Here is a 16,056-nt window from a genome sequence, read left to right as displayed (position 1 = left end):
CTTCGAGGACATGTCAGATAGGACCTAGAAATAATCTACTAAAATATTTCCCTCTCTAAAGCTGCCCTGCAATCCTTGGTCCTTGGGGGGTGTGAAGCAGAATAAGATGGGGGAAAATCCAGTATTTCCAGTTTTAAAGATCTCTTGTCCACAAGATACAGCATCTGTCTGAATAATGGATTTCAGTACAATCCCAGGAGCAATCTTGCACATTATAGTCAGATCCACTTCATTACCCAGTTATTTTGTACCTTTCCAGGCTGTTAGTCAAATCACCCTGCTGCCTAGCAAGTTTCTGATTAATCTAGATTTCAACTAATTACCCTGCAGCCACATGGATTGAACTGGACCGCTTTACATGTTCTTTTGCTATAAGTTTCAAATCGTTTTCACAAATCTGTTGCAACGGCACTATAATTGTTTGGCTGACAACGAGTCTTTCTGTAGGAAGGACAAGTGGGAACTGTATTTTAATTCTTCTTCATATCATCTTTCTTTTAGACAAATATTTTTCATCCAGGGAATCAGAGGGGTGCTAAAAAAAATAAAGATACTTGAAAGAAGTAAGGGATCAAGCTTGTGTTGCTGCTCCAGTGACATGACTGGGGAGAATTAAGTTGCAGGTAGATTGGATCCACCAGAATAATGAAATAAATGCCAAGGGTCAAGCCCTAAACCCAGTTCCAAACCTAGAAACCTCTGATGACTATCTTCCAAGAAGCAACACTGCCACCTGGCTGTGAAAGATCAAGAAATGATGCTGATGCTTTCTTTCCTTTTCTAACCAAATCCTCCAGACATTCAATCTACTTCCAGATTTCAGGATTCTCGAAGTAGATTTCTGGAATTCTGAAGATTCCTATCATATCCTCAATAATACAGAGTGCTAGGGCACAAAACATGAATGGGGTAATTGGAAACTATCTCAAGGATCATCCACACCACCATTCACAATTCATGCAAATGAAGCCCAAAATTGCATCACAGGAGTGGTGCTGTAATGCAGGTATTAAAGCTTGAGGAAGAAAGAATTGTAAAGGATGCATAAAAAGCAGATGCAGGGAAATCAGTAGTGAGAAGGCAGACGAAGAAATCAAAGACGGATGAGGGTGAGGAAGTTTAGTGAAGCTGAAGAGACTTTAGAAGACTGTAACTAATATTTAACAGTAGAATCAACAGGCCTAGATTCTTGATTATAGTTTGGGAGGGTAATGAGGAAGAGAATGATGCCTAGGTTTCTGACATCAGCAACTGGGTAGATAGTAGGAACATCTACTGAAGGCCTCTGGTTTGGGGGAGAGCCCCCATAAGTTCTTTTTGACATAATGGGTTTGAAGTGCATATAGTGTGTATGGTGGGGTATTAGTCAGGGTTCTCCAAGAAACAGAACCAATAAGAGAGATACATACAGTAGGGCAAGTCAGTAAAAATATATATATAATATATTTATATATATATTTATTTTTATAATATATATAAATTATATAAAATCTATATATAATTATATATATTATATATATAAATTTATACATTTTATATGTATATAAAATATACAAATTATATATATATATATATATATATATATATATATATTTCTGTTCCTGGCAAATCAGAAATCCATAGGGCAAGCCAGTAGCCTAGAAACTCAGATGTTACAGTCTTGAGTATGAAATTCGTAGAGCAGGGCAGGCAGTCTGGAAATTCGGAAAGTGTTTCTGTGTTGCAGTCTTGAAGCTTGGGAAACATCAGTCTTTGCTCCTGGGGCCTTCAACTGATTAGACGAGGCCCACCCACACTATGAATGGTAATCTGCTTTACTCAAAGCCTACTGATTTAAATATTAGTCATATCTAAAAAATACCTTCACAGTGACATCTAGAATGATGTTTGGCCAAACAGCTGGGAACCACAGTCTAGCCAAGTTGGCATATAAATTTTTTTTTAATGTTTATTTATTTTTGAGACAGAGAGAGACAGAGCATGAACGGGGGAGGGGCAGAGAGAGAGGGAGACACAGAATCGGAAGCAGGCTCCAGGCTCTGAGCCATCAGCCCAGAGCCCGACGCGGGGCTCAAACTCACGGACCGCGAGATCATGACCTGAGCTGAAGTTGGACGCTTAACCGACTGAGCCACCCAGGCGTCCCCCAAGTTGGCATATAAAATTAAGTGGTGGGAATGATAGAGAGGAATCTAGACTCGGGAAATATGGTGCTGCCAGCACCTGGGACAAAGAATATAGGAAGAGGACAAAATAGTTTTGGGAGAAAATAATGAGTTTATATATTTTTTTCACACTGAAAATGAGATCTCTCTGAACCAATCATAGTAGATCTGTGTTAAAGGTTTTGTGTGCAGGTCAGAGCTTGGGATAATAGATCTGGAAGTTAGCATCACATAGTTGGTATAGTCTATATATATATATATATATATATATATATATATATATATATATTAGATATATATATAGTATACTATATATACTACATATATACTACATAATATATATATTACATATACATATAATATGCATGAAAACAATGCTCTGAGTACATAGGATTTCCAATGTATTCCAGTTCTTCTTTCATATTACTCTCAGATGGGATCACCAGAAACTCCTCAGATTTTTAAAAGTCACATTAAGAGGTATCCTTGGAAATAAAAGGCATCCAAATCGGCAAGGAGGAAGTCAAACTTTCACTCTTTGAAGACGACACGATACTCTATATAGAATACCCAAAATATTCCACCAAAAAATTGCTAGAACTGATTCATAAATTCATGAAAGTTGCAGGATATAAAATCAATGCACAGAAATCAGTTGCATGCTTATACACCAATGATGAAACAACAGGAAGAGAAATCCAGGAATTGATCCCATTTACAGCTGCACCAAAACCCATAAAATATCTAGGAATAAACCTAACCAAAGAGGTGAAAAGTCTAAATACTGAAAACAATAGAAAGCTTATGAAAGAGATTGAAGAAGACACAAAAAAATGGAAAAATATTCCATGCTCATGGATTGGAAGAAAAAATATTGTTAAAATGTCAACACTACAGAAAGCAATCTACAGGTTCAATGCAATCCCCATCAAAATAACACCAGCACTCTTCACAGAGCTAGAACAAACAATCCTAAAATTAGTACAGAACCAGAAAAGACCCTGAATATCCAAAGAAATCCTGAAAAAGAGAATCAAAGCTGTAGGCATCACAATTCCAGACCAGACTTCAAGCTGTATTACAAAGCTGTCATCATCAAGACAGTATGGTACTGACACAAAAACAGACATTTAGATCAATGGAACAGAATAGAGAAGCCAGAAATGGACCTACAAACATATGGCCAACTAATCTTTGATAAAGCAGGAAAGAATATCCAATGCAATAAAGACAGTCTCTTCAACAAATGGTGCTGGGAAAACTGGACAGCAAAATGCAGAAAAATGAACCTAGACGACTTTCTTACACCATACACAAAAATTAACTCAAAACCAAAATATAAGACAGGAAGCCATCAAAATCCTAGAGGAGAAAGCAGGCCTCAGCCTTTGACATCAGCCACAGCAACTTCTTCCTCAACACATCTCCAGAGGCAAGAAAAACAAAAGCAGAAATGAGCTACTGGGACCTCATCAAAAAATAAAGAGCTTCTGCATAGCAAAAGAAACAATCAACAAAACTAAAAGGCAATTGACAGAATGAGAGAAGATATTTGCAAATGACATATCAGATAAAGGGTTAGTATTCAAAATCTATAAAGAACCTATCAAACTCAAGACCCAAAAAACAAATAATCCAGTGAAGAAATGGGCAAAAGACATGAATAGACACGTCTCCAAAGAAGACTTGCAGATGGCTGACACATGAAAAAATGCTCAGTATCACTCACCATCAGGAAAATACAAATTAAAACCACAAAGAGATACCACCTCACAGCCGTCATAATAGCTAAAATAAACAACTCAGGCAACAACAGATGTTGGTGAGGATGCAGAGAAAGAGGATGTCTTTTGCACTGCTGGTGGGAATGCAAACCGATGCAGCCACTCTGGAAAACAGTATGGAGGTTCCTCAAAAAATTAAAAATAGAAGTACCCTCTGACCCAGCAATTGCACTATCAGGTATTAATCCAAGGGATACAGGTGTGCTGTTTCAAAGGGGCACATGCACCCCAATGTTTACAGCAGTGCTATTGACAATAGCCAAAGTATGCAAAGAGCCCAAATGTCCATCGATGGATGAATAAAGAAGATGTGGTATACCTATACAATGTAATATTACTCTGCAATCAAAAAGAACGACATCTTTCATTTGCAACGATGTGGATGGAACTAGAGGGTATTATGCTAAGTGAAATGAGCCAGTCAGAGAAAGACAAAAATGATATGACTTCACTCATAGGAGGACTTTAAGATACAAAACAGACAAACATAAGGGAAGGGAAACAAAAATAATAGAAAAAGAAGGAGGACAAAACATAAGAGACTCTCAAATACAAAGAACAAACTGAGGGTTGCTGGAGGGGTTGTGGGTGCAGGGATGGGCTAAATGGGTAAGGGGCATTAGGGAACACACTTGTTGGGATCAGCACTGGGTGTTATACAGGGGGGATGAATCAGTGGAATCTATTCCTGAAATCATTATAGCACTATATGCTAACTAACTTGGATGTAAATTAAAAAAGAAAAAAAAAAGACTAGATTAAAGCAAGATTGGGCTGAAAAAAAAAGAGGTATCCTTGGATACCAAACTCTCCTTAAGTCTTAGTCCAAGATGTGGTCAAAGCCAAGTTCCTCAGTTCTTTAAGTAGCTATTTACTAATGACAGAAAATAAAGCACCTCATTTATCCTATATAAATGAGGAATGAAGTACTAAGGTTAATAACTTTTTCTGATAACCGTGGCTAGTATTTAAACATTATAAAATAATTTTTTATCAACTTAATATTAATGAGAATTCTATAGTGTTTTAGGGACTACAGACATGACAGTTCTCAGAGGTTATATTTCCACTTTTGTAAGTTTATTTGTTTTGAGAGAGAGAGAGAGAGAGAGAGAGAGAGAGAGAGAGAGAGAATCCCAAGGAGGCTCCATGCTGACAGTCCGGAGCCTGACGTGGGGCTTGAACCCACAAACCCTAAGATCATGACATGAGCCGAAACCAAGAGATGGACGCTTAACCAACTGAGCCACCCGGGTGCCTCTCTACACTTTGGTTTGTTGTTAAGGTTATCTATAGGGTTCATATTTTTACTGTATTAGAGGTTAGTTAACACACAAGATCAAAATTCAGCAAAAAGCTTTGATAATAAAATAATAGTTAATGCATATATAATGCTTATGAATTTGTGGGCTCTGCTATGAATGCCTTATGTTTAATCCTCAATATCATTTTATAGTTAGGTACCCAATTTTACAGATGAGAAAAGAGGCACAGAGGGGTTAAGTAATTTATCCAAGATCACACAGCTAATAAATGGTAGAGCTGGGATTCAAACACCAAATGCCTAGCTCCAGAATCGCATGCTCCTGAGTACTGCGTGTTGTCTTTCTAGATAGTGTGAGATAAATATGCCCCATGAACTAAGTAGAAAGCCATGAACCATCAGGAATTTATCCTCTGATACAAATTTTCTGTTAATCTGCCATCTTGAGAGAGAACAGTTTATGAGTAATACATTTTTTGTATTTTATAGGTGAAATTATTATAGATCATTTACTTCTTCCTTTATAAATTATTTTTCCCATTTTAAAGGTTTCCCTAATATCTATAATTGGCATTTCTCATGCCTTTTAAAGTTTTTCTTAACTTTTATTTTTTTTTTCAATGTTTATTCATTTTTGAGAGAGAGGGAGAGAGAGAGAGAGTGTGAAAAGGGGAGGGGCACAGAGAGAGGGAGACACAGAATCTGAAGCAGGCTCCAGGCTCTGAGCTGTCAGCACAGAGCCTGACGCAGGGCTCGAACTCATGGATTATGAGATCATGACCTAAGCCAAAGTCAGATGCCCAACCAACTGAACCACCCAGGCGCCCCTAAAATATTTTTAAGAGTCCTATGTGCTACCTGTGGAATACAAAGATGAAAAATTCAAATCTGAATTGCTTGTAACCATTGCTAATCCTTAACGTACATATTAGTAAACGCCTTGTGCCTGATGAATAGCCGCAAAACTCAGCATCTTAACACAGAGGCCCTGAGTTCTCAGGGACCTATAGGCTGGTTGAGGTGGCTCTGCTTCATGCTGTAAGTTGCCAGAACCAGAGAGAGGGATGGTTGGGACTTTTTCTAATGGTGATGGCAGTTATAAGAAGTGAGAGAGATCTCATATGAGCTGTTATGGAAAGATCCTGCATTCACTTCATTAAGTTAGAAGAGCAAGTTACAGAACAATATGCACACTGCTGCCTATGTATGCCTAAAAACGCTATCTTCTTATGGCACATCTATGTATGAAAAAGCCTCAAATCCGTTTTTAAAATGACACACATCAGACTGTTCATTGTGGTTACTTTTGAAAAGGGGGTTGAATTTTGGGGGAATGTTATGGGGGGGGAGACTCTGATTGACCTGTGTTAGAATTTTTTATAACAAGAGTATATAAACTACTATTAGCTTTGCCATTAAAATATTTAAATGAGGCTAACAACAGAAATACCAGTTGCACATGACTCAGATGAAGTTATTGCTAACTGATGCAATAGAGGAAACCTGAAAGCTGAATGGCTTAACGCAATCAGCACTTATTTCTTGCGTATATACTACCTGATGGGGGTTGGCAAGAGACTCACTGCTATGAGGCAACCCAGAGATCCAGGCTGTATCCATCACGTGGCTCCACATGTCAACACGGGCTCCCCAGGATTGCTGCTGAATGGAAGAGAGAGCCTGGAGGTGGCATACTGGCTCTAATGTGCTTTGGCCTGGAGGTGATAAACATGCTTCTGCTCATAGGTCAGTGGTAGGGGTTAGTCACATGACCCTCCCAACTATGAGTGGGATGGCAATTGATGGCTTCTGCATTGTAGGTACTCAATCAGGAGCAACTGTTGCAATTGGTTATAACAACAACCTTCTTTCCTTTTTCAAAAATGTTTATTGTTTTGAGGAGGGGAGGGGCAGAGGGAGAGGGAGGGAAATAATCCCTAGCAGGCTTTGCCAATGTCAGCACAGAGCCAGATGTGGGGCTCGACTCAACAAACCATGAGATCATGACATGAACTGAAATCAAGAGTTGGATGCTCAACCGACTGACCCACCCAAGTACCCTCAACCTTCTTGAGGAAGTTGGAGGAGTTTCTGAGAAGGCCAAATTTACCTTGAAATTCATCAATTATTCTTCTCTTGCGTACAATGTAACTGATGCTTTCAAATATAGAATTACCATCTAATTTTCAAAAGGGTCCTATAAATCTCAGCAGGGAGGGCTTACCCCTTGTCCCTCAACAGCACCTTCCTGCATGGCCATTTGCAATAACCTGTATAATCTCAGTAGGCTGAGAATTTTCCCCTACTTTTTTAGGTGCATGGTCAAAATCATGGCTACCCACCACCTGATGTGAACAGGTGCCATTAAGTACAGTATGAAAACATTTTCCCTGGGACAGATACAGACAAGATTCACTGGAAGAACAGTGAATCCTTTTTCCTTTTTATTGAAACTTAGCATGTCTGCCAAGATGAGTTTTTGGGAATTGAGCCTCAGCAGACATTTGCTTACACAGTGGTTTACTGGGTCCTTCCTCATCTACCACCTAGGCAGGAGGCTTTGGTTCTTGACCACGTAGTTAAGTTCACTCATCAGTGTACAGATTCAATGACCACATTCAAATAAGACACTTCATTAAAATTCTACTGCAAATATCAAGTTGTTTCCAAAAAACGTCTTCTCCAGCCTCAGAGTTACAAACAAAGGCCCTGGAGATTCGATGTCAAATCAGAGTGTACTTACCAGCTGATTTGGCAGCAAACCTTTTAGAGTGAGGTGGAGGCACCCAGGGGAGAGGAGGAGGTGTCTAGACCTGTCAGAACTACACAGAAGGGCAGTTGCTGTCAGAGGGGGGGCCAGGGTGCGGGATGGGAGCTGCAGGGAGTTGGAATGCTCTAAATCAGGGGAGGGTGAGGCCTGAGAGCTGTCTGTTCCCCCAGGAGCAGGGTGCAGCCTCCAGGGGATGACCCAGGAGAGAGCTGGCCTGAAGGTCAGGTCTAGGTATGGACATGAGGGCCCACTGGGGAAGTCCCAGGGGAGGGAGCCGTCATGCAGGAAAGTGCCGGGAGTGGACATTTGTGCTGAGACCAGGGCAGAGCCAGCTGTCAGGGGGACCCTGGGGCGAGGGGCCAGGAGATCCTAGGGTCATGAACCCCGGGGACAATCCCCAAATTGTGCCCGATTCTCATTTTTATCTTTCTTCTTTTGGCCACAGGGTCCTTCTTTCATTGCCTGAGAGACATCATGGCATAGCGAGAAGAGAAGGTAATCAAGGAACAGGTAGGCCTCAGGCTGGGGGGAGTGGCACAGTGTGGGCTCCAGAGCAATCAGACTGAGCTCTATTCCTGGTTCTGTCATTTCACCAGCCATATGAATTTGGGAATATTTCAAGTTCTTCATCTGCCAAGTGTTGGATAAGCCCTGTCCTGCAGGAGTGCTAGAACATATGTAATGTATGTGAAGTATCTCGCACACTGACTGGCAAATAATGGGTCTTTAATAAATGGTAGTTATTATTATGCTTGTTTTCACACCAGAAGAAACTTCCCTCATCTCTGGGAATTTTTTTGTTTTTGTTCAGGAGATTTCAGAGACTGTAGTACTCTAGGACAAAGAAAACCACGTCGGCCTAACTGCTGCTTAGCAAAATTTCCCCATTATAGAGTATGTTCTTTAACTTGGATGCAGGGATTTCACCGGGATTCAACCCAAAGCTTGTATAATTTATGTCAAGCACCAAGAATTCCCCTCCCTCCCAACTGCCCTCCCAACAAAAACAATGCTATTTTCATTTGCCTCCTATTTTGACATTTTGTCAAGTTACATTCAACATAACCTATTTAGCAGAGTAGGGTCTGGTTCCCCCAGGTCAAAGTGCCAGCACAGCGCTTCTTGGCATCCTGCTAAGGGAATATCGCCCTTATCTCTGAGAAATTCCCAAAGACAACATTCACAAAACACTGTGCGCACCAAGCTTACCCGCACCTGCACAAAAGCACCAACCACCTTCTAGTCCTTCCCCAGTTGGTGATGCTCTGTGGTTTACCTACAATCTCAAAGTAACTGTTAAGGACAGTGTCTCACTCCAGAGTTGTCTCTCAACCCTGAGGCCCCCCATCTGATGGTCTGGCCCCTGCTCACGACAATCACAGCCCCACCTAGCCCAGCAAGCAGCTCACTTAAAATTACTTTGCGGCAAGGAATCTCCAAAGCCCCAGACCCCAAAGTGTCCTGGCTCAGAGAATTTACACTTTAGTACTTTCACCTGACCCCCTTCCTCATTGTTTTTTTTTTAACTTGTCTTTTACGTATTAGAATTCATCACACCATCTTCCTTATATAGTAACTGCCGTTAAAAATCTATGCCAGGTGCAGGGTCTTCTTTATCGTCAGCATCATCGCTACTAATATATAACCTTCCAAAGAGCAGACACTCAATTAGTGGTGAGAATAAACTGGGCACTGAGTGAGGAACGTAATTTATTAATCTTTAATTTTCTCTGAACTCTTCCATAAATTAAGGACATTGAGGTGTATATCCTTGAATTTCACAAAGAGACAGACAAAAATAAGACAAACCAAGATGTAACTACATTTTACTTTGTTTCTATTTTAAAACTAGAGCTATATTTTTGCTGGTTCTTTCCTATTTCTGAAAAAAATCCCCATTCCAAAGCCATATTATCTTGTTCTGGAACTCAAAGAAGACACAAGGATTTTCAAGCTACATTACACAATACCAAAACTTACTCTTAAATCTTATTCTTAAACCTTACTCTTAAACCTGCAATATGTGATCCATGTCATTTATAAACTTGGATTCTGAATCTTACTAGATTCTTCGGAAACATTCTCTTTAAACATTCTTTTAAAACATTTGTAAGCTACTCAATGCACAACAGGAAAACAAAGAAGATATATTATGGTCTCTCCAACCCCACCTTAACCTCTCACTACTTAAAAGGTTGGCAGACCTCATCAAACACAAAGCGAAGAATCTGCCTCAGCCCTCTCTAAGGAGGAGCAGAGCGGCCAGATGCGGCCTGGACTCGGGCTCTCTCTTCCTCATCTCGCAGAGCCTCTGCATAATGGTATGGGAAGGCAGTGGGGACGGTGTCGTGGACCTTGGCCAAAAACTCGAGGATCTTCATCTTGCTGGTTTCAGCATGGGCTCTCTGGCCCCACAGGAACTCATAGCGTGGAGGATTGCTGCCGGGCACCTGGCGGTACTCCAGGTACTTTTCCTGCACCAAATCTTGGGTGATGAGCTTCCTGGGATCCCCGAAGATTGAATGCATCCTTCCATCATAGACGCCCAAGATATTCAGGAATTCCCAGACGTCTTCTTCAGAGGCTTGATTGCCACTCAAGAAGATGACACCCAAGAGAGGAATGAGCAGCCCGCTCTTAGGTAAGCCAGAGCCAATGCTCACACTGCCGTCATCGGTGGTATCTAGGATGCTGACGAGGGTGTAGGCGAGACCGTTGGGCTTGATTTCCTTTAACTCGAGGCCAAACACCAGCTCCAAGTGCTCAGAAGCTCTCTTGAGGATCTCAGGGAAGTGCTCCTTATACCTTCTGGTGACAATCTTCAGCATACTTGACCTCATAATGGGCTCTCTCATGTTATGCTTCTCTAGCAGGAATTCCATCAGCATCCCCACCTTCCTGGTTAGAGGATCGTTTGGAGCTTTCTTAGCAGAAGTTGAGGCCTGGGACGAATCTTCACTTTCCTTAACCTGGCTCTTGGCACCTGCCTTAGATCTTCGCCGTGAAACACGCCCAGCACGCTTGGCGGTGGCTTGGCCTTTTTGAGGCTCCTGGGAAGTGCCAGCAGCAGGGGAGCTCAGGGGAGCAGCCCCAGAAACAGGAGAGGAGGTGGACTCTTCAACCTCTGTTGCGGCAGCCTGAGCACCCTCAAGACCCTGCGATGCGCTTCGGGCCTGGCGGCGTTTCTCGCGGGCACGGAGCTTACTCTTATGGCCCCGCGGCATGGCTGGCTCAGGGACAGCAGGCAGTGTGGGCAGGAGCTATCGACACCTGGAGCAGGGAAGATGAGAGTGTGAGCCCCTCAGCAGGGAGAGACCACCTCTGCAGGTTTTCTGAGAGGCACGGCTCTGGGACCCCCCAGGGCTCTTGCACTCGGTCAGCCTGTCCCCTGTGAACCCAGTGGAGGAAGCCAGATTAAGGGAGCCCCAGGTTCCAGCTTGCCAGCCCTGCCTGTGGCTCACTGAGGTGACAAGTGGGACTGGTAGCATGTACCTTCTCTGTGTTCAAGGAAAATCCATGATTATCACATCAACTCTTGGTAGGGCCCAGGACCTCTTTCCTGTGCTTCCATGAAATTGACACGTCGAAGCTCCCTGGGACCCACAAGCAGGAACTGAGAAGTGCTGACAGCATTGTGGGGCCCTCTCGCTGCGGGACTTGTTGGTCCTCAGTCCTCACTCAGTCCTCATCTTTTCTACGCCTAGAGTTTGGGACCCTCCCTTCTATTGACAGGTGTTACACCCTCAACACAGGATCTCACCTCCCTTAGACTTGATGCAAAGAAATGAGAAGGAGTCTCAGCCTAACAATCCAGCTTTGGGCCTTCAGGAGCTGAGCATGGGGACTTGGAAAGATTCTGTTCCCTCTACTCGGTGGAGGGCAGTGGTGGTGGTAGCTTCAGCTGTCCTCACTTTGCCTCTTGGGAGGATCTGGGACTCCCCCTCTCATGACCTGAGGAATTCTCCTCATAATAAAGTCCACAAGTCACTGAGACCCAGTGGTAGAAGTGAGGGGTGACCGTATTTGGCCACAGTGCCCATAGTCTCTAGAGGCTGAAAGTTATAGCAGGTGGGCTGAGGCCCTATTATGTGTAGTCCTCACTTTTTACTCAAAGACGGCCTGGGATTCTTCCTGCTACTGACCCATCAGATCAATCTTCTCACTCCCCTGTTATCTCTGAGTGGGACCTGATGGGCACCTCTAATGAACAACTATTCCTGGAGACTCCTGGGACTGACGAGAAGGAGAGAACACACGAGGGAGGGCCGCCCTGCTGGTATGGGGCGGAGTTGCACACAGTCCTCAAGGCCCTCCCTTTGTTGACCTGAGCTCCCTCAGGTGGTATTAAGATTCTTGCCATCCTGAAAACCCCAGGATGAAAGAAACAGTGAGCCACTTCCAGTCACCCTATCCATGGACTCCCTGGATTGGTAGCAGGGGTTAGATTCCACGGACTTCGCCCTTCTGACATCACTTACCTCTTTAGTCCTAATTTGGACACAGGATCTAGGTTCCTCCCTCAGCCCACCTGGGTCTTCTAGGTTTGGACCAAGGCCCTTATCTCCCTGAGGCTTATGATGTGGAAGTGAGGGCTGACGCATCTGGCTACCTCTACCTGAGGTTTCCCAGGGCTGGAGGGAGCAGAACTTCGTGGGCCCCAGAGCTTTGGGTGGGTGCTCATCTCAGTCATCCATCAGTGCCTTCATCCTCACCTCAGGAAGGACCTGGAAATCTTTTGTGTCTTGGCTTAAGGACTATCCCATCATTCTAAGGCCCCTGCCTCCCTGAGACCCCCTAGACAGAAGTAAAGTTTCCTGATCTAGCTACAACTGTGTGTGGACTTCCAAGGCTGACAGGAAGGGATTCTGTTGCCCTCAATGCTGTGGTGTAGGTGGTCCCCTCAATTCTTAGGTCTTTTCCTTGGGTCCTGGCAGTACCTGAAAATCTTCTATACACTGACTTGATGCTTCCCCCACCAATAAGATTCCTCACTTTCCTGAGATTCCCTGGAAGAAGTGAGTGACACTTATCATGTCACTATGTCTGAGTCTCCTAGTTCTGAGAAGGCTCTAAGTGGTTCACTTTTCTGGGAACGGTCCGCTCATCTGTAATCAGTGTCACTACCTCGACTCCTATTAGGAACCAGGTCTCCTTCCTTTGCTGAATGGGGCCTCTCCAATTAGACCAAACGTTTCCTTAAAGGAAATGAGGGGGTACTTCAGCCAGAGAGGCTAGCTTCCTGGCTTCCTGAGGCTGACTGCACAGGTGGAATTTCTGTGGCCTCCTCTGTTCTGGGGTAGTTGTCTCATTTCTACAGGATTGGTACCCTGACATATGGCATGACATGGGACTCCTCTTCCTCTGCTAAACTGGGCAGCCAACCCTTAAACTACGGCTCAGGCCCGAGACATGCTTCAGAGGAGACTGTGCCTTTGTGTAACCGGCTCACCAGGAAGCAAACATTTAAAAAGTACAAATGACATCACAAGGGCACTAACAATAACAACAAAAACAATAAATATACCAGTAAAAGATGGGAGTCTTTTGGGATTCCTCCCTCTATGTGAGTCTACAAGCCTCAAAGCAAAGGCCTCACGTCCATGAGTAGCTAGAAGAAAAGTTAGTGTGCTGCACATCTGGGTGCCTTATCTGGACACTTCCATATCTGAGAGTGGGGGTGCAGTTCTGTGCATTTCCCTATTTTTTTTTTTTTTAAATTTTTTTTTTCAACGTTTATTTATTTTTGGGACAGAGAGAGACAGAGCATGAACGGGGAAGGGGCAGAGAGAGAGGGAGACACAGAATCGGAAACCGGCTCCAGGCTCTGAGCCATCAGCCCAGAGTCCGACGCGGGGCTCGAACTCACGGACCGCGAGATCATGACCTGGCTGAAGTCGGACGCTCAACCGACTGCGCCACCCAGGCGCCCCTCCCTATTTTTTTTAAAAATATTTATTTTTGAGCCAGAGAAACAGAGCGTGGGAGCTGGGGAGGGGCAGAAAGAGAGGGAGGGAGAGAATCCCCAGCGGGCTCCGCGCTGTCAGCTGCGGAGCCGGATGCGGGGCTCGAACTCACCAGCCATGAGATCGTGACCTGAACAGAAATCAAGCGTCAGCCGCTCACCCAACTGAGGCATGCAGGCGCGCCCGCGGCTCCGTGTTTTGAGGAGAGATCCCCTCGTTAGTACGGGTGGTCCTACCCTCACTCCTTTTAGGGCCAAGCCTCCTCCCTCCGCCAACCGGGCCGCCTTCCTTAGGGAAGGCCTTTCCCTCCCTGAGCCACCCCTTAGGCAAAACCGGGGGGTTCTCTTAGCCGAGCTACTCTAGGGCATTCCAAAACTGCCAGCAGGAGTGGGGGTCTGCGCAGTCACCCGGAGGAGCGTACCCTCATGAGTTCCAAGGATCCCGCCTTGTCCCCTGCGAGGTCCCAGACCACCCCCTTTGCCTAAAGAAGTCGTTCCCTTTAGACAAAGGCCCTCCCGTCCCTGAGGCCGTCCCGGTGGCTACGAGGACCACGGCTACGGGACTGCTAGGCCTCTCATTCCGCCGGGACCGCCCGGAGCCAGGGCCAAACGGGCCCATGGCGGGGAGGGGTCCCCTCTGTTACAGGGGCGCGGGGAGTCGTCTCCTCGGGTCCCACCCGGCGTCCTCACCTCACTTTCAGCCCGGTCCCGGGAATCCGGCCGCCGCCGAACAAACGCCACGCGCCCTCCGCCTTGAGGTCCGGGCCCGAAAGGAAGTCGGCGCAGCCGCATCCGGCCCTCGGCGGCGGCGGCCGCCCGGGGTCTCCGAGGGCTGAAAGCAGGGGTGGGGCGCTCTAGGACCCCGCCGCCGAGAACTCGGTGGTCCCCGCGCGTCCTGGCCCAGGGTCCTCCCCACGTCCGTCAGGGCCTGGGGCTCCTCCCCCTGCCGGCCTCCAAAGTTCCACTCTCCTGACTTGCCAGAGGGGAATCTCTGGTCCCGCGGCGCGTGGCTACCCCTTCCTGGGCTGCACAAGCCTGGCGAGAGGCGCGGCGCTCTACGAGCCTCCTTCTTTCGGGAGAGATTCACTTGCATTCAAGGGCCACACCCTGACTCCACTTACGACCTGTGAGACAAGGCTATTCCTTCCCTGAGACTCACGAGGTAGAATGAGGCGACTCCTCAGTTGGAGCTCTTCTGGGTTCCCCAGTGCTAAGAAAGGCGCGGGACTCTATTTAGCCCCCTCTGCTTTGGGGGTCCCCTCAGAACACTCATGGTCTTCACGTGAATTCTTGTTACGGTCCAGGTCCCTCTCTCTGCAACAGTGAGGCATCTTCCATTAAACGGAGGCCCTCACCTCCCTGAGACCTTCGAGGCTGAAATCAGACTGACATCTCTGCCCGGGGCTTCCCAGGGTCGGCATCAGAGGAGATATTTGGGGCCTCTGTTTGTGCGGTGGGTGCTGCTCTTAGTCCACATTTGGGTCCTCACCTTGATGGAAGACCCATCCAGGTAACTTCACTCTCTGCTTTCCTGTAGCTGCTCATGTTACATCAAGGTCCTCCTTTCCTGAGAATTCCAAGTTGGAAGTGAGGGTGATCCTGGCCTGAGCATGGTCCTTCACTGCCTCCAAGAACAGACAGTAGGGATGCGATGCTAACCACTTCTGGCTGGGGTCTCTCATCATTTCTCATTCATGGTCCTCACAATATCTTTCAGAGACTGGGATTCTTTCCACTGAGCTCAAGTCACCATCTTTAAGTCTTTGGATGACCCCAATATGTTGGGAGAGCTGTTTCTTCAGTACTCACTCATGGGGGTTCTCATCTTTGCCTGTCTCTTAACTAAAGGCTTCCTGGGAAACGACATTTACCTGTAAACACTTGACTAGTTTCTCTATTGCAAATCTTGCAGAACATGAGTCTGGGTCCCAAGAGTGCTGCAAGATAAGGAAAGTGCAGCATACATCAGGGAGCCCAGGACAGGTGTATGCTGAGGAAAGAAACAAAAAAAAACCCACCACTGATATATTCCTTCTCTTCCCCAACCACACTTAGGGTGGCTCTAAAAGATTTACTTTTTACAGAGAAGGATGGAACCAGATGATTTTGTG

The 16,056-nt window shown here is 45.3% G+C and overlaps 1 protein-coding gene across 2 annotated transcripts in view; it reads right to left on the bottom strand.

The window, feature by feature from the left end:
- Positions 1-9,675: 9,675 nt before the first annotated feature.
- The window catches only part of LOC121026021 (melanoma-associated antigen B1-like), a 37,421-nt gene continuing 31,040 nt past the window's right edge, over positions 9,676-16,056 (bottom strand). Inside the window, exons 1-2 of one of the 2 annotated variants that reach the window (XM_040468833.1) lie at positions 14,636-14,740; positions 9,676-11,253 (exon numbers count right to left, since the gene is read on the bottom strand). In XM_040468833.1, coding sequence (XP_040324767.1) covers positions 10,227-11,207 — 981 coding nt within the window. In that variant the 5' untranslated portion in view covers positions 11,208-11,253; positions 14,636-14,740 and the 3' untranslated portion in view covers positions 9,676-10,226. Of the gene's footprint in view, positions 11,254-14,635; positions 14,741-16,056 lie in introns of those variants that run through there. The other variant, XM_040468834.1, reaches the window with a different exon arrangement.

Source organism: Herpailurus yagouaroundi, unplaced genomic scaffold (genome assembly GCF_014898765.1).
Source record: "Herpailurus yagouaroundi ecotype Mexico unplaced genomic scaffold, PumYag 67793, whole genome shotgun sequence".
In the NCBI taxonomy this organism is placed as follows: Eukaryota; Metazoa; Chordata; class Mammalia; order Carnivora; family Felidae; genus Herpailurus; species Herpailurus yagouaroundi.
The sequence above is the reverse complement of the archived record's forward strand: the minus strand, read 5'-3'. Positions and strand labels throughout refer to the sequence as shown.